At 37.5% G+C, this 19,530-nt stretch overlaps 1 protein-coding gene across 2 annotated transcripts in view; it reads left to right on the top strand.

Moving 5' to 3' along the window:
- RETREG1 (reticulophagy regulator 1) overlaps positions 1-18,443 on the top strand; it is a 63,443-nt gene extending 45,000 nt beyond the window's left edge. For both annotated transcript variants that reach the window (XM_086469436.1, XM_086469435.1), the window contains 6 exons: positions 8,367-8,493; positions 10,331-10,415; positions 11,835-11,972; positions 13,757-13,821; positions 14,959-15,085; positions 17,932-18,443. In XM_086469436.1, coding sequence (XP_086325562.1) covers positions 8,367-8,493; positions 10,331-10,415; positions 11,835-11,972; positions 13,757-13,821; positions 14,959-15,085; positions 17,932-18,443 — 1,054 coding nt within the window. The remainder of the gene's footprint in view (positions 1-8,366; positions 8,494-10,330; positions 10,416-11,834; positions 11,973-13,756; positions 13,822-14,958; positions 15,086-17,931) is intronic.
- The last annotated feature ends 1,087 nt before the right edge of the window (positions 18,444-19,530 follow it).

Here is a 19,530-nt window from a genome sequence, read left to right as displayed (position 1 = left end):
GTGTTCTTCTCAGGGGAGCTGGACAAGAGTAGTGCGGGTCAAAGGAAGGGTTTCCGATGAGAGGTGACTTAAGAGTTTGCTTAGAAGAGTCTGTCTAGAGGAGCTGGACAATGAAATGCCCCAAATTTAGCTGGAATATATTCTGTTTATTTTAGCAGGACATTCAGCACAAAGTGACGACATTTCATACAGTCTGCTGTGTTGAGGAACTTGTGTACTAGAATCACCTTCAAAAAAGTCAGAGTTAACCAGTTTGTATCTGATCTGCTAAAGAAGGACAATACAGCTCCTTATTAAGACTTTATAAGACGACTGGTGTTATAGTTGAATAGAATAGATGAACACATCTCCTCCAAAATAAAATCTGGTAATGGGTCATTTTTATTTTGTTTTAAGCAACTGGTAAGACAAGTTCCCTATCCCTTTGCAGAACACTTGAGTGTATATTTATAACAATAGGATTGCTTTCATTTTCAGAAAAGTTTGGTTTTGACTACTGATAGAAGGCAAAAAAATACCTTCACTTATGGGATTGATACTGTTTAGCAGCACACCAGTGGTAAAATGTTCCCATGTCAGTTGAAGAGAAGAAAATACCTTTATGACTTTAGTCTTACTGTGTAAGAAGCATATAGAGTCTGGGATGAAAGGTTGCTTGTATTATGTTTTGTTGAAAGTCACATGTCCTGACCAGTCTGCTGTGCAGTCCATTGAGAAAAACACATCCAGCCTTATCAAATACTTATGATTTAAACATATTTCTTGTACAGTAATATTACCAAAAAATATTCTTGGTCAAGAAATAAAAGGGATGTGCATGTTACTGAAAGCTGTGAAATAAGGTCTTTTTTTAAGCTTTTTATTGCACACCTTACCCTGAAAGAAAACACTAACAGCAAATTGGACTGACTCACTGTTAATAAAAAGCACAGTATTGAAGATGAAGATAGATGAGGTCAGAAAGAAAACACTTTAAAAGCTTGAAAGCAATGTTGTGTGGTATTAACAGAATTAATTTGATTCTTAGAAATTATGTATTTGAACTACAGGAGACATGATAAAGGAGATTTTCGGATAGGGAAATGTTGTTAGTTACTCTTTAAGGTTGTTTACTACATTCTCCAGCTTCAATTTAAAACCCAAATCTGTCCAACTTTGTATATCTTAGAGATTCCAAGTGTGCCCGAGCCTTAACATTGAAGGGATGTCAGTGGTGGTCATTAAAAGGATGTTTGCCTCAGTATTACATGTTGATGAAAGCCTAAACCTGTGTAGTGCCTGTAGAGTATCAATGGGAAATAAAGTGCATATGGATATCTACAAGCTGGAGAGATTTCTATTAGGGAAGCTTTGTATAGTTTGTGGCAAAAAGGCTGTAGATGAAGATTCTCCCTGAAGTCTGAGAACGGAGTGTGTTTGCGGATGCTTCCCATGTTCCTCGTTCTTTCAGTGATACAGTATCCTTTCGTGGAACTCTTTGAAGCAAGCAGGATTTTACATGGTGCCCCAGTGATTCATTTAAATGGCAAGTCTTGTGGACTTGGTCATAGCCACATGACACAAATATAATTATTTTAGTATACTTAACGATTGCATAGGATCCAAAAGTAGCTCAGGATAGAGCACAATTCTACATAATCACCTTTTAAATTAGCCACATAGGTCATTGAGATGGTATGCTGTGAGTTCAGTGGTGCTTGCTATTATGTCTTCCACATAGTGCGTAACATTCACAACTTTATTACACTGTGTTACAATAAGGCAAATCAATATCACATTGTTTTCTACCAGACAGTTCGATAGTAGATTTTAGAGGTTTTGGCATTGGTACTTCAACACACTTAACTGTAAAATGCGCTTTTTACAGTATTTTATATTTTGGAGGGGTGTGTGTGGTTATTTTCATTTTGAATATGTGGTCACCTGAAATTTAAATGTAAAAAGCAATTAAAATATTTTTCACAAACTTTTTAAATCTAAATACTATTTTATATCCGTTATCTCTGTACCTGAATAATTTAGAAGGCAAATTTTAACACATTTTTTTGGCATATATCTTCAGGTATAAAATATTTGTTTCAAACAAGGGTAACTGCATCGTTGTTATCACTCCCTTCTGCACTGTGGGCATTCCTTTCCTCACAGGAGAGACCTGTGAAAGCTCTGAAAAGGTAAACCTGCTTGATTGGGTTTTGCTAATAGTTTGCACACTTGATTTCATTTGGTCAAGTTTCATACTTCATTCCTGGTTGCCTACAAGGTTTGCCCTTAGATATCCACATCCCTTACAGCTGCATGTTGCTATAAGCTCTAGATACTACTTTTTAAAAGACTACAAAATAGCCATATTACCTGTATTTTGATTTACATGTCTTTGGGAATGTAACTTTCAGCTCTTCCACCTTGACTAATACATTTTAAGTTACCCTTAAAATTACAGAGTCTGCACAGGTTTCAAGCATGTGTGGTTACAGTTGGGAAATCAAGAAGGTTTAGAAGCTCTATAATTACTAACTCTTTGTTTATGTAGGTGCAGTCCTTCGGATCTGCCACACCACAGTGTACTTGTCACTGCTGCAGTTCTGAGTAGTGTAGCTACGTGAAGGTACACATAAAACTGTGTACACATAATTAAAAAAAATCCAGCACATCACGAAGAGATCTTTAAACCAGTAACATGAGAGCCACTGACCTTTCTGAGAGAAATGTGATGGGGCTTTGCTTGAACAGATGTCTGGATACAAAATGAGAGCATGACACCATCAGTCATTTTTAGAGAATGTAATGCCACTGACTCTTCTGGCCAGAGTTTGTGACTGTGATGGGTTGAAGCATCTGCAGTGGGAGGGTGTTTTGGGGTTTTTTTTTGAAGCTACTAGGTAGCAGTTTATGTGTTTGCTCAGTTTTAGAAATGCATTAGGTAGTCAGAAGGATATGAGTAATTAATTTTCTCTTTGAACATCTTCAATCTTACTGACATTAGTTTTAGAATAGAAGTGTAGTACTTTATATCAAACTCAGGATAAGTGATGGGAGCATAAAACTTTATTCGTCCTATATCGTGCACAAACCCCTTGTTTTATTCGTTTTTGTCTTTAAACATGATCGTTGAAAAATGGATTTGTCCAGAGTATGCATTGTTATGTGTCTGTCAGCTTTTGATCTAATGTGTATCTCTGTTTCTACAAGGACATGACATAACCTCTCTGTCTTTGCTTACATACAACTATATGTTCTATCTTCCTACATGCCCCCCCCCCCTTTCACCAGGATCTCTGTTACTGCCTCCTGGTTCCAGCCCTCTGGGTGATGCTGCTGCTCAGGTGGGCTCTGGGAGAAGGGACAGGAGGGACAGATGTTACCAGGGCTGGCGCTTGTTGGGAGGTGTGGACAAGAAAAGGCAGCATATTCATCTGATTGTCACACTGAAGACCAGCAGGCTGACTTTCTTATATCTCCAGGTGCCTAAGATCAGAATAAAGCTTCAGAATAGTCCCTGGTGTTCCCTGTAAAGCAGTAAAGTGTGGCTATAGTAGAACTGACAAAGGTGTCTCATGATTTCTTGTGGCCTACAAGAAACTGCCAAGTATTCTTTTCCAGAGCAAGCTTAATAGTTAGTTTGTAATGTATCGAAACAAGCTTCACCTGTACCATCCACTCTTCTTGCTTGGCTGCTTCTTTGTCAATGGACCACATGCGGACCACAGGACCAAAGCATTTAGCAATACATTTTATCTGCACTGCGGCTCATACTTTCAACATCTTTTCAACTTGGCAAAAGAAACCATTATTAACAACAAAGGGAAGCAGCTCCAGAGAACTTTGCCTGCAAATGTGCCATTTTTCTGCATAATTTGCACGTCTGGTTTGAATTGTTATTAGTTATCTCAGTGTGCCTTGTTGTAGCTTGTCCTCTTTAATCTATATTGTCTTTATACTGATGGTTATTGTATATGAAAATAGTTTGCATTATTATTGTATTTTATGTTTTCATCTTTTTTCCCCATCGTTTTTGCAATTAACTTAAAAGTTAGTAAGCCAACTATCTACAATTGTCCCATGTATTTCAAAGCTTTGTTTTGATAGGCATCAGGCCTATCCATTTTCTGTCTTTGTTTTTCCAGGAAGTTCCACTTTGATTGTCAACAATTTTAAATAAAGGATAGGAGTAAAGTCTGTAAAAGGATTTTGTAATTCAGAATACTGTCATACTACTAATAGTAGTTTTAACACTAGAATAAACAGGCAACTCTTAAAATACACATTATTATTGCTGCAGAATAGATTACAAAAGCTGGAAGCAATGTTTCTTTAAGGACAGTAGCTTATCCATAAAAATCGCAGTTCTCATAAGGTAAAACCCTTGTATACTACTTTTCTTAAGCCGATAATTATCAGAGAGGATGGAGATTGACATTGCTAATGTGGATGGGAGGTGGACAAAAAGTTCTGTGTGACATTGCTAATCCCTCCCGCTGGGTTCCTGCAGTGCTCTCCGTGAGTTATTTAATGGTTTTATTTACATCCTCTGTCAGAGGCCAATACCTGCGTGTAGTGAGTGCCATTCATGGCTGGAAAATATGTTGCGTTTTCTTTGTCTTACAAAAGTCACCTACTCCAAGACATGAGAGTCTCATCCTATGAATTTCAGGTACACTATTTTAAGTAGTTCATGCTTTTTTTCTCAAAGAGGGTTAAACCCTCTCTCACCCTGAATACTTTGTAATGTAAGAGGAAACGACACTACTGCAACACTATGAATACTATACTACAAAAAATACTATAAGAAAGTCAGGAATAGGGCAACCCAACAGTTTGGGTTTTGAACCTTAATCGGTTTTACTGTGGTTGAAATACTAATTTCTCTTTAAGCCATGTTCTGCGCCACACTATGCCTACGGCAGTTTGAATGTGACTGCCCCATGCGTGCTGTTTGTGGGCTGTACGAAATGGCTCCCAAACCGTGCTCCAACACTGCTGTGTCACCACCTCGTGGCGAAGTTGCTGGACGGTAGTTAAATACAGCATAGAGAAATATTGTTTTTCCATGTGTGTTTAACTAGACGTTTTTGACCGAAATTATACCTGACTTTTTACAAAACTGAAGCTGCGGAGACTATGTGTCTGAAAATAGGAGAAGGTGGTTAACGCCATTATGTTAGGAGAGCTGCTGCCAAGTAATTGATATATCTGCAGTGCAACAGAAAAGAAGGTATGTAGCATTAACATGCAAAATAAAAATGGTATCATGTATGATGGAGAAGACAACTTACTGCTGGCTTAGATATAAGTATGTAAAAATTCACAAATTTTAATGTGGGTGGCAGTTGGACCAACGTGTACTATTCAACATAAACCCAAAATCCTCTTACCCTGTGTGTGTAGTAGAAGCGAGACTAAGAATTTGTAACTGTAGGAAAAAGTCACTTTAGACCTTGCTGAATTGGATGTCAGACATGTCTGGGGTTTGGCTGAAATGTTAGTTAAAGATTCTGAGAACTTAAGTTTGGTCTTCATTTTGCTGAGACATTGGGTTTGGAATTCAGAGTTTGCTTTCTCCTTTTATCAGAGTTTGTAAAATAGAAGTGGCATATCTTTTGTGTTATACGACTGAAAATCTATAATAGAGCGGTTTTTTAGTTGGAAAATACAGTGAAGTAGACATTTTTGTATATAGTTACCTATCATTTGCTAGTTCCAAACTTTTCTTTTCGTTTGATGTTATAATGTAATGAACAGTGTGAGCTATATTATTTTACTTGCTATCATGATTCACTGATCAAAGCTTCTGCCTAATTTAGGCCACTTGACCCTTTTAATAACTGTCCCTTCGGTGCTACGTTCGTGTACCTTGCATGCTGCTGTGTGAGAGATCACTTCCCTTTCAGTGCAGTATGGGCATATAGCCCCAGCCCTACAAAGAGAAGCAAGTCAGAAGCTCATCTTTTTAGGAAAAATCAATACATTTTTTGTAGTCCAGTGCAGTTAAACATGTAGTTTTCAAGTAAATAATTTCCAGAATTCAGATCCATTTTCCTTCAACTATTACCTTCTTGGGCAGTCTTAAGTAAACCAGTTGCTCTTGCTAGAAAGATCTGCAGTGCAGATCTCAGTGCAAGTTGGGTGGGAACTCATGCCCATATGAAAACATTACTGTACACTTTTGCTTTATAGACTGAAAAAGTAAAAATAACATGAGGGAGCGAATTTTGAGCTTTTTTAAAGCACTTTCAAAGAAACCCCAACAAACTTTGTTTCTGAGTTCCTGCAAGTTTGTGAACTAATTCTAAGGGATCTACAAAATATTTCTGAGGAAAAAGAAGCCTATTTTGTGAGAGTTAAATTTGCTATACAGGGATCCATATCTGTTTTGAAAAAATGTTAGCTGTTAAGCAAATTAAAAAGCGGTACTCTTAATTTTAAATAAAAAGTATGCACTATCATGTCTGTCAGTTACAGGAACAAAACTCCACAGTAACACCTGACCCAGGAGTCTTGGTAGTCTGTGGACATCAGGGCTGTTGTACGTGTGCATTGATATTGCCAGTGCCTCATTAAAACACAAATACGTGTTCAAAAACTTCAAAATCTTCATGGCTTTCCTTATATCAGGAAATGAGAGAGATTATCAAGTTCATATCCTAAAATATAATGGTGCCTTATTAATAAGAATGGACATTAAATCATAGCAAATAAAATACAATACAGCAAAGGTAGGCTATGCATGTGTCCTCAGTAGAGAAGGTAGACAAAAGCAACCTGATGACCAGCTTTCGACTGAGAAAAGTCCAAATGCTCGTGATAGCTTTTAATTTTTACAGTATGTGCCAATAAAAATGACTAAGCAATCTGTTGTTGAACAGATATTAATGTGAAAGTTTTTAATCAGTACAGGTGTTTTTATAAGTAATGATAGATAATTTTTTTTAGTCTTACTTTCACTGCAAAAAAATTAAAATTTTATATCTTGTTATTCCTAATATTAAAACAAATGTTTAAATGTTACTTTTGAACACCAAGTTCATATGGGGTAAAGTTTGAACAGCAAAAATCTCATCAGTTGCTTACTGATGCTTGCTAAAATTTAAGTTGTCCCAGGGAGTTATCAGAGGGCATTTACATTCTGAATAACAAGAATTGTTAACAGGGTCTTGTGGTGTTTTAGTAGCTGAATAGATGAGTAATTATTTGGAAATAGGAGTTGGCAGTTTGATCTGACAGTCTATGTGTATGTGCTTATTGCTGCACGCTGACCCTTGTACATTCATTTTTTCCACAGTGTAGTTTTTTATTTATCCTGTGATTTGATCCACCGAATATAATGACAAAATATTTACTATTAATGCAGTGATGCATTGGACATTTAATGGGCTATGTATCCGAGTAAAACAACTGTGGGATTGCTTATGGCTTACTTACATTCACTGTGATCAAAGCTGTGTGTGCTGAGCAGTGAACTATGTGAAAGATAACTTTCTGAAGGTGCAGAACCTTCTTCAGATTCTCAGAATTTGCATGCTGGTACATCCATACTTTGTACCAGTTTGACCTGACATTGACTGGCCTGTGTATGCTTTTCCTTTCATTTGTTGTTTGATAAAACATGTGTTGTAGACGTTTTATCTACTCCAAAAAGGTACACAATGTGATCATTTAAACTGGATGTTGTCTAAACTGATCAGCCCCAAATTAGATACATATGCTTTCTCATGTTTTTCAGCAAATTCTTCAGTATGGGTTTTTTAATTTTACTGAAAGGACTGAACAGTCATAAGCTGAGCTTTAGAAACAGTCCTTTCAATATAACAGAAAAATAAGAATTCAGTAAGGAAAGGGATGTAAACATCAAGACTTCAAAAGCAGTTTGTTTCTTTCTAAATGTGGTAACAGTCTTTTATGGGTCATGATAGATTGCAGAATAAGACAATAGAGAAGAAAAACCACAAGGACTAAATGCATGAAATTAAATGTATTAATATGTATGGCCATCCTGTGGCAATGAAAAGTACTGTGTTGTATTTTTTTTTTAAGAGAAAATAATACTAAGAAACAAGTTTGGGGTTTAGTTGCTTAATTTAGGTGACAACTGTGCCTTGAACTCAGTGTTTTCATATGGCCAGAATGAATAAGCAGTAATTTCTTCTATATTTGCTTGTATGGACTGAGAATTGCTACTACTGAGCAGAATTTTTTTTGATTAAAAAAGATCAGATTAGCCCATTATAAAATATGTGAAAACAAGCACAGGTTTCTGTAGCGTAGCAGCAGCTATTGGATCGCTGGAGGCTATAGCTTTACAACATGATGTTTTCAACCAATTTCAATTTTCATATGAACTATAACCAAAGTTTGTTTGTTTTACTCAGCTGGAAAGTCGTCAGTTCCAGGCAAGACTACAGACCCAGAATAAATCAGTGCATTTCAGAAACACTGATGAATTTATTTGTATTTCTTCAAGAAATGTCCCACTTCAAGGAACAAAACCCTGGCAAGGTAGGCACTCCCAAGTAAGATCAACGGTTTGATATTGTTTAATAAAAACGTGAGATAGATTTTAAACAAAAACAATCGAGTAAGCAAAAAAATTGAACATAAAATACACATTATCATACATTCAGTCATGAGTTTCTGCTGGCTTTTTCCTGTGGAGAACAGAGGTGGGTTGTCAGTGAGCAAAGCTGCTCACAGTGAGGTTTATAGCAATACAGTCCCTCCCCTTACAGCTGCTGGAACCTCACCAGTCATTCCATGGAAAGGAAAAGTAAAACATCACAATTCAAAAAAAAAACCAAACTTGAAAAGGTAGACAAGGTATACAGTTCCTAAACATACACATAGGGTTTTTTTCCAAATAACTAATTTTCAGAATTAGCTGCACAAGTATTAAGTGATAGAAGATAATTTCTTGTATTTTATTGTGATTATTTTTCTTCAGTTGATGGTTTGGGTGTTTTTTACTGAAAGGACTGACCTAGAGAACCCAGTTCATGAAGAGACAAGCAAAAGTACGGTTTCTTCCTTCCAAATAGGGAGAATATCATTATATAGTTCTAGATAAAAGTGAAGCAGCTTTCTTTTCCAAAGAAAAATACAAATAATGTAGAAGTGTATCAGGCAATAGTAGATTTCATTTAAAAAAAAAAAAAAAATATTGCTAAATACAGTTTAAAAGAGATTCAGAGGCTTTTTCTTCTCTTTTGATCTCAGTCAACTTTGCCACACAATCTTTCCTGAAAACAGGCTCTTCAGAATTAGCAGATAGGAAGTATGTAGTACCACACTCAAATATTAAGAGTTTAGACTGGAAATACAGATGAGGATGAAATACATTTCAAATATTAATAAAATATACAAAAAGAAGCTCTATATGTTTAGGGTAATAAAGTTATGTTTAAAAGAAGTAGGGATATATTGAAGTAAGGAAATATGGTATCAATATACACAATCCCGTAATTTTGTCATGTGGTAACATGACACAGTAACTGTATGTTGAGATATATTTAATACTGATTTAGAAAGACTAATTTTGACAGCATGTTTTCCTTTCTTTTTCCTGACCTCATTCTCTAAGCCATGTCATTTTTTACTGCTGTAATTACAAGCAAATTAGGCCCTGATGCTGTGTGCAAAATTTCTTTGAATTAACCATTTTATTGCAATTCAACTCCAAAAGCAAATGGATTCTTTCAGTAAACTTTCAACAGATTGATTCTGTACTCAGCATTGTGAAGTTGTGAAAAATGCACGGTATGTCTCGGTCAGAGCAGAGGCCAAATCTCAAGTTTTACATTGAAAATTCAGCTCAGTCTTGTCATTAACGGGGATGCTGGAGTAACCGACAAGCATCAAGAGAATGCTTGCCAGCATATTAGAGAAAACATTCAGGAAGTAACACAACAGGGGGGAGAACTGTGCTTATAGGAAGGATTTTTTGCATTTTTAAGCATGCAGCAAGTGTGTGTTGTAATATTTGTTTTTTTTCCTGCATATCAACTGTTTCACCTTTTTTTTTATCTAATAAAGGTGAAGTAATTTCTAGTAATTCTAGCAATAACTATGAGCTTGTTAAACCTTTACACTAAATGAATTAAAATAGGATTTTTTTTTAATAATGAAAGAGGGGGTGCATCCTAATTAGCCAAAATGGACTGTTTGGTGCTTATTTGCACCAGAAGTGTTAAAGTATTTCATGATTTTTTAAAAAATTCTTCAATTTTCCACTGCATTCTAGATTTCATTTAGCATGCAACACTTTTGGTTTGCAAAATGATCTAAATATTTAGTATTAATGTATTAAAGTATTAATGGCCAATTTTAATGTTTTTGCCAGTTTTGCCTACTAGTCTGCAGCGTATGTACATTTTTCACTGTCTTGGGAAGTTACATTCCTGGAGTTGTCCTCTCGTATGTTCTGTGTAAGTATGGTCTTGTTTTCAGTCATGATTTATGTATGTGGTTTGGTCATTATTTAGTCTCTCTGTAGAAAGTATTTACTTTTTTACTCACGCGTGCAAGTTGGCAGAGGACACCAAGCTGAGTGGTGCGGCTGACACACCTGAGGGGTGGGATGCCATCCAGAGGAACCTGGACAAGCTTGAGAAGTGGGCTTATGTGAACCTCGTGAGGTTCAACAAGGCCAAGTGCAAGGACCTGCACCTGGGTTGGGGCAACCCCCACTATCAACACAGGCTGGTCGATGAAGGGACTGAGAGTAGCCCTGCCGAGAAGGACTTGGGGGTGCTGATGCGTGAAAAGCTGGACATGGGCCAGCAATGCATGCTCGCAGCCCAGAAAGCCATTCATGTCCTGGGCTGCATCAAAAGCAGTGTGGCCAGCAGGGGAGGGAGGTGATTCTGCCCCGCTACTGTGCTCTGGTGAGACCCCACCTGCAGTGCTGCGTCCAGCTCTGGGGCCCACAGCACAGGAAAGACGTGAGCCTGCTCGAGCGGGTGCAGAGAAAGCCCATGAAGAAGCTCAGGGGGCTGGAGCACCTCCCCTGTGAGGGCAGGCTGAGAGAGTTGGGGTTGTTCAGCGTGAAGAAGAGAAGGCTCCACGGAGATGTTATTGCAGCCTTCTAGTACTTAAAGGGGGCCTACAGGAAAGGTGGGGAGGGACTTCTTAGCAGGGCCTGTTGCAATAGCACAAGGCATAATGGTTTTAAACTGAAAGAGGCCAGATTCAGACTAGATATAAGGAACAAATTGTTTTATTATGAGGGTGGTGAAAGACTGGCACAGGCTGCCCAGAGAGGTGGTAGAAGCCTCATCCCTGGCAAAATTCAGGGTCAGGACGGGGCTCTGAGCAGCCTGATCCAGCTAAAGATGTCCCTGCTCACTGCAGGGGGATTGGACTAGATGACCTTTAATGGTCCCTTCCAACCCAAACTATGCTATGGTTCTATGATCTATATACACTTACATATGTAGGTTCTGATGAAGTGCTTTTTGTCATATCAAAGTCAGCTTACAAGTTTTTTCAGCGTGTTGATTCAGGCACAATGTTGCATAGTTATGGTTCTCAGGTAGAGATCTCAAAATCAGACTGAGTCAAGGTCATGATAAATGTTACAGTGGTCATAAATGGTGCCTTACTGGAAGAAAAAAAGGTATCAATTGATAGGAGTACAATGGTAGGAATGGCTCCTGGAAACTGGATTTGATATTAACGGGTTGTCTGACGTGAGCATTTCACAGTGGTTTTATGTAAAATTAATTGTATTGTGTAAAATTAGTAGTTATTTTATGCGACTGCATTGTTTAAGCTTTACTGAGTAAATCTTCTTATAAAGCAATATTTCAATATAATTTTTCTCTCTGTCTTCATTTTTATCACAGTATTGTGTGCCTTTTTATGTCCCTTCCTTAAGTGCAATGAATTTGGACAGAAAGTGTGCCACAAAATTAAGACTGTTCTGATGAAACTAGATTTTGGAATAGTGGAATATATCAACCAGAAGAAAAAAGAGAGATCTGGTGAGTAATTAAGTATAGTCCCAAGTAATGTATTTCTGTATGCAGAGAAAAATTTATTCACCTTGCAGACAGTTTGGTTTGTCCTGTGAAGCCAATTGTAAAGGTATTTCTTGCTTTGAACCTGACTACTGTTCTTAGTTTATAAGGAGTGCTAATGTATCAGATGTCTGGGTATGGTTAAAAAAATTATGTCATGGAAGGAAAAAAGACTGATGGTTCTATATATAGTTGATTAGATGTACTACTTGTAGGTTTTCAGAAAAAAAAACTACTCGCCCTAAGTATGCAATGCTTATCTCTGTTTAAATAAGGTAAACTTATCCAGGAGAGACTCACTCAAGAACAAAAAATAAGTACATAACAGAATTTTCAGTAAGAGACGGAGCTCTGTTCCAGTATCTAAATCTGCCTTGTTTTCACATCCAACAGCAACAAGAATTTTTCTTCCCCAAAAATTCAATAAGCATTAAGAATTGCAGTAGGATAGTAGTTACAAATTAATTGAAGTTTTTGGTTAGAAAGTGTAGAAAACAGTTTAAAACAAAATCTCACCTATCTCACCTGAAATCTTTATAGCATTGGAAACATAAAGCTATTTCAGGAAAAGTATTTCTGTGAACGAGGTTATCTTTAGTTTGCTTTTTGTGTGTGCTACAGTTTTGGTAATTAAACCTTTGTAGTGTAGTCACATTACTTGCAGGTAGCCTACCCTTTTTAGTTAGTGTTACATCAGTACATTTCATAGCTGCTTTAAAACGTGCATTTCTTGTAACTATTCATCATACAATGTGCTGTTCCTAGACACAATGAGAGGAACCATCTGCCATTTCCCCTTCTCTTACATATAATGCAGTAGTTGTTGGCAATAAGGAATAATGTTTTGAAAATTTTCTTTCATGTGTTAACTCTACGTTATTCTGCTTTTAAGTGAAATCAGACTATTGTTTCATAAATTTCGTAAGCCAGTGCTGGGGAAATGGTCGAGGTTAGATTTGTTCTTTCCTGCCTCTCACCCTCCAGTTTAATTTACTCCAGACAAGTTCTCTACCTTGCTTTGCTAGTTGGGTTCACCACATGGGTTCACAAGCCCTTGTACTGGCACAAGGGAGGAAATAGCAAGTTGCAAAAGTAGGCAACCAAGAATAATATAACTGTGTGTTTCAGGCTTATATTGGTTTAAAATATTCATGAGGCTTTTCTCAGACGGAGAAAAGAGGCAAAACTTGTGTCTCTCTTGATCTATAAGGGGAAACATTCTACCAGACTTCAGAGGATGCTTTATGTGTGTATTTGCATATAAATGTGAATGGAGGGTAGCTGGGTTCAAAGAAGGGGTTTGTGAATGAAGATTACCTGCAATTATGCAGAAAATTGCATGTTCTCATGTAAAAGCAATGTGCTGGGATAACTATGCTGCCTGTTCTAACAATATGGTACAACTGTGCATTGTTCCAGCAGTGTAGTTTAAAAGATAGGTGTATGTTACCAGGGCAGATAACATTATGGTGAGCAACAGAGACTTCTGAAGGAAGTACGGTACAGGTAAATAAACCTGTTGGAATATATTTTAGAGCAACATTATCTCCCCTGCTTTGGCTGCTGCACAAAATATTTTGATAAATACCTAGGCTCTCAATCAGCCTTGCTTCCCTCACCTTAGTAGCATGTTACGTAAATGCACTGTGTCAACAGGTGAAAGTCTACTGTGCTCGGCAAGAGAACACCCCCTGAACCTGGAAGTCCATTGTCATGAGTAGGATAAAAATTTTTTTTTTTTCTTTCAGAAACAGCAAAAACAAAACCCACAGAAGATGACAGTGAATTAGACATATCAGCTCTGTGTCCTAAGGTGACTTTTTTCCAGTCAGCCCTATCTTGCTTTTAAAATCTATGTAGATAATGGAGAGTATCTAGTCTACTGTCTCTGTTCTTCTGTGGAAGACTTTAACCTGCCCAGGAGGCTGTGTTCCTGAACTAAGCACTATGCTTTCAGAGTGATTCGTAGTCTCCACCTTTAGACTTATACTAATTAACTTACTGCATTTGTGACTTCTGGCCTTCAAGGTAATGGTTTCTTTGGCCTGCTAAACTAAGAATGTGTTCATTTTGTGTTGGCTCTAGAATGATTAAATTAGAATTTCATAGCAAAGGCAACTATTTTTATTTGCAACAGTAAAATTGCAGTTAATTTTTACCAAATTAAAGTATAAAAGGGAAGTGTTCATAGTAAAGCTACATAATTTGTCAGGTACTTTCGTGGTCACTTGTCTGATCATTTTCAATGATAATGTGAATCAGTATTTTATCTATAAATACCTTTCTAGATATGTATTAGAACACTAATACTTCCTTTCTCTCTTGATACTCTAAATAACTGCATGGCAAAGGATTTTCCATTATAATCAGAACAGTGGTTGATAGAAAACAGTTCAGATTTATAGGAATTCTTATGCAGTATTTGATCAATAGTGTATAGACCCTGACTTTGACAGTGATCACTTTGAAGGTGTTTTTGTATTCTGAAAAAAAATAAATATATATCCCATGGGATAAAAAATTGCAGCTGACATAACTGAATAATGTTGGTTAAAGATATAAAAGATAATGACTTTAAATTTATCTATTTTTTTACTGTCTTACAGATAATGGGCTGGTTTTTTAATCCAAGTTTATGTATTTCTTTACATTTATGTGTATTTTGTATTTGCAGGCTTATTCTGCTTTCATTACAGTAGCATATTACTCTCAGAATTTTCTGTGTTTCTTTAGTATAATACAGCTTTCAGTCACTACAAAGAGGGGTTGCTTCACTTCTAAGTATTGTATACTATTATTTTCATGTTTCTACAATTAAAGCTTAAATAGGAGGCGATTTAGATTGCTATGACATGCAAGAAGCTTCTTTTTCAGTATCTAGGCATTGGCTTCCTGTAGCATGATTTTTCTGAGTATAAGAATACCATGTATGGGACTTTTTTATGTGTAGGTTAGTCCTGCAGTTGTTGCCAAAGAGCTGTCGGTGTCTGACACAGATGTATCAGAAGTATCTTGGACCGATAATGGGACCTTTAACTTATCCGAGGGGTATTCTCCACAGACAGACACATCTGATGGTATGTAATGGCTTCATCTGTTTCATCAATGAAATGCAGTCATGTAAGTTACTTGAAAATGATTAGAGAATTTGAGGACAGAAGCTTTTTGGGTTGTTCAACCCCACCCCCCCCCCCCCCCCCCCGCCCCAATGAATTTCAAAATTAATTCCAGTGTTACATTCTGTGATTCTGCCAAACCTTTTAAGCAAGTAAACCTTTTAAGTTACGAGGACCAATGCTTTTGTGGGTAAGCTATACAGATAAAAGGTGAGGAAGAAAAAATGAGTACTTTGAATTGCTAAACAGCCAGTTAAAGAAAGTATTACTAGGTTTTGTTACTGGAATGCTAATAAAGACAGCCAGCTATAAGCCTAAACTAGATGTGAAGACTAAGACTAGGAAAAGATTCTCAAGCACTTATCTTGATCTTGACCAGATCTTTAAGTTCTTACTTTTACAGACCAAGCTTTCAGCACTTTGACTGAATCTAAAGACTAAAGACAATTGGTGTAATCTTATCTGTGGATTTGTGGCTCTGCTCATCTTGCATTTCTCCTCTTCTAGCAAAAGTTCACTGTAAATGACAAGTAGGGTGATATTACTGAATGACATTATACAGGCCAAATTAATAATTTAAATTATTTTGTTACTATTTCAAGTTGTAATTAGACAGCATTGTACGATCACAGAATTGTAAGTTGGAATGAGCCATTGTTGTTCATCTCATCTAACCTCCTATTCAAAGCAGGTTCAATATCAAGTTGTCAGGGCTGTGACCATTTGAATTCTGAGCATCTCCAGTGGTAGCGATACAGCAACCTGCCTGGGCAGCCTTTTTCAATGTTTGATCACCCACATGATGAAAAAGTTTTTTCTTATAGTGAGTCAAACTTGCCATGTTCCAGCTTGTGTCAGTTAACTCTTATCCTTCTGTTCTGCACCTTTAAGAAGGGTCAGGCCCCATCTTCTCTATACCTTCCCATTAGGTAGTTAAAGACAACTATGTGATCCCCATTTTCTGCCTTCTCTTAAGGCAGAACAAAGCTCATTCTCTCAGCATCTCCTCATGTGTCCTGTTCTTCAGCCCCTAATCATGCTGGCTCTCCAGGGCACTCAGTCCAGTCTTTCATTGTCTGTCTGGTACTGGAGAGGTCAAAACAGGACAAAGTACTCCAAATGTGTGCTCTCAGGTGCTGAACAGAGGGGGAGAATCCTTTCCATTGACTTTCTGACTTTGTTTTTGCTAGTATGGCTCAGTATGTGGCCTTCCTTACTGCAAGGGCATACCACTGACTTGCTGTCCACAGGTCTTTTTTTTGAAAGCTGGTTTCTGTCTCGTTGCCCCAAACCTGTACTGCTGCACAGGTTACTCCATCCCAGATGCAGGGCCTCACATTTGCTTTTGTTCGTGGTGTTCCTTTACAGCCTGTTCATTCCTCCAGCCTGTTGAGGTCCCTCTGAGGGCGCCCTGCGCTCCGGAATATCAAATACACCTGCCCCACAGCAGTTCCTTTATGCCTGTGAACTTGCTGAGTGCACACTCCATCCTGTCATCCAAGCCATTAATAAAAACGTTGAACCGGTGTTGGTTTCAATAGCTTTGAGACACACCACTAATAACTGGCCCCCAGTTGGACTTTGTATCACTGATCACAGACCTTTGACCCCGGCAGTCTGGTCAATTTTCCACCCACCTTGCAGTTCACTGACCCAGTTCACTCACCAGTTTGGCCATAAGGATAATGTGGGAAACTGTGTTAAAGGCCTTGCTAAGTGAAAAATAAACCACATCCACTCTTCTCCCCTACGGAGCATTTCAGCAAATGGGACATACACACAAGTGCAAGACCAGATGGGATGCATCTGAGGACTGGCTCACCTCCTGTCACAGCTCTGTGCATTTGAGCCACCACTCTGCATACAGCACAACCCTTCCTCCTCTCCTTCCCAGCCTGTTTTTCCTAAAGAAAATGGAGAAAATGATGTATGAGACATTTTAGGATTCATTTCCTTAGCCCTTATGAATGCTCCTATTGCGTGTTTTCATAGAAAGTAAGTTCAAACTGATTATTTTTTACCTTCTCATTCAAATACTAGATATACGTATTCCCTTATGCTGCTCATTTAGGCCTCTTCCACAGGCCATGTACTGTACAGTATGTTCTACACATTTCTAATAACAAATATTGTCTCATTGATGCAGCCATTGAAATCTAATATTTTATTTGTTTACATTCTGCTTTTTATCCTCTTGAAAACATGAAACAAACCCAGTCATCTCTAGAATTTCCATTTTCTGTTTCCTATTTAATACAAGCATTGGCCAGGAAAGGAAAAGGTTAGAAATTAAGTCTTTACATTGCTTTTATATCTTTATTTTAAAATGTAAATATTCTCTTTTTTTATTCTACGAGCGTGTTAAAAGCTTGTAATACATTTGTAAATGTTTACATATTTGCAATTTATATATGTTGTGAAGAAAAAGAGATGAGAGACCTGTCATTGGGTTATAAATTTTAGGGCTTCATGTGGTTGGTGTATTTAGAACTAGCTGTGCTAAAGATTTGCATGGGTTGTTTCGTACACAGCTAGATACCATTTTAAAAAGATACTTTCCTCAAATAACTTTCTGAGTTAGGTTGATACCAGGTGATTTGTGGTACCAGATTTACGACCGCATAAACCATTTCATTTTAGATGTCACACAAAGCTCCCTGCATTGAGACTACAGAAGACTACTAAACCATGGATTAGTAAATGTATTCAAAGGAACACTTACTAATTGCATTTTTACATTTAGCTGCTTTTTTTGCGAAGCCTTTCATGTTTGCTAACACTGTTTCCTTCTGCTAACCCTGTAATAGATTTTGACCGACCTAGTGACCATGAAGAAGCTTTTGCTAGAGATCTTTCAGAATTTCCTTCTCTAGAAAATGGTGCCGGAACAAATGATGACGATGACTCGAGCATTGGTATGCCCATCCAGCAACAAAGAAAAAAAGAACAAACATATTTCAAGGTGGATCATGCTTCCAAACAGAGTAAAGAGAGACCATCCACTGCAGGGCTTTCCTTGCCTTTGGGCAGTGACCAAACCTTTAATTTAATGAGTGGAATTGCTGGGGATGTCATTGCAGCCGCGGTGTCTGCTGCCATCAAAGACCAGTTGCAGTCCGCCCAGCAAGCTCCCTCACACGCAGTGCCCAGTTTGAGTGAGGAGACAGACACAGAGGAAGCCGACGATTTTGAACTGCTTGACCAGTCTGAGCTTGAGCAGATTGAGAAAGAATTGGGACTTTCACAAGGCCAAGAAGCAGAATCCCAGGAAAAGAAAAAATCTTCGGGCTTCCTTTCAAATCTGCTTGGAAATCATTAACCTGGAAATTGCAGCTGGTAACATAGAAGAAATTAAACATAAAACACAGAAAAAAATCAAATGCAAAAAAAAAAAAAGAAAAAAGAAAATTCTGAGCTGTAAGCTTTAACTATCACTTTAGATGTGTTGTAATAATTTCCCTTATGCAGAGTGGATTAACTGGATAAATACCAGCTGATACTGATAGTTTAATGTTTCTGGTAGTTATACCTCAATGTAATAGCATGGAAATGAATTATCTATCCACTGTTTGGTTGCAGATGGCTGCTGGAGGTCAGTTGTTCAACAGAGTTGGGGGAGAGGGTTTTTTTATCTTTTTGCCAATCATGTATTCTGGGGTCCTGAGCCAAATTTTTGACATCGGCAGTTTATTTGCTCTTGGTTGCCAACCATATAAGACAGTTAATGACTCACACAGCGAGGGTGAGTTATCAGGATTGCAATGAGATTAACTAAATCTCGCCTCCTTCCATCATACCGAAAAGTATGAGTCCCTGCAGTTAGCACTGTGCATAGAGCATCTACTATATATGACACACATTAACCAGCACAACTCTAGTTTAAATATGTGTGCAACACTATCAAAGAACTTGATTTCATGCTTAAAACCTTTGAATTATTTTGGATATGGTGATGCATTTCCAAGTTTTTTGCTGTTTTAGGCTTGTAGAGTTGTAAAGTGGCATGCTGTTTGACTGACCACCTGCTGTGGTCCTTGATAGAGTCTGGTCCTTGGCAGTACTGCCATGTAAAGTCAGCCAACACATTTTTATATTTAAGAGTTAGTATCATGTAAACCAAGCAACCTTTTTGGAAGCAGGTGAGAGTAGTTATTGTTTGGAATAGAGGTTAGAGGTTAAAAAAAAAAAAAAAAAAAAAAGGCTTTTTTAGGTGCCACTTCCTTAGTTCAAGATTCTGTGGGTTTTGTTTTTTTTTTTCCCAGGACAGCTGCCATCACTTGCAACACAAGTTATGTTGCAAGTTGAGTATTTTAAGATACTTAAAAGTATTTGGTGAGCTCATTTGCTATAGAAGACACTCAGAATCTTCTTGGCATGTAATTTAAAACAAACAAAAAATAACTTGT

The sequence above is a fragment of the Leptosomus discolor genome, chromosome 8 (genome assembly GCF_034619465.1).
Source record: "Leptosomus discolor isolate bLepDis1 chromosome 8, bLepDis1.hap2, whole genome shotgun sequence".
Classification (NCBI taxonomy): Eukaryota; Metazoa; Chordata; class Aves; order Leptosomiformes; family Leptosomidae; genus Leptosomus; species Leptosomus discolor.
This window is presented reverse-complemented; position numbering and strand designations above follow the sequence as displayed.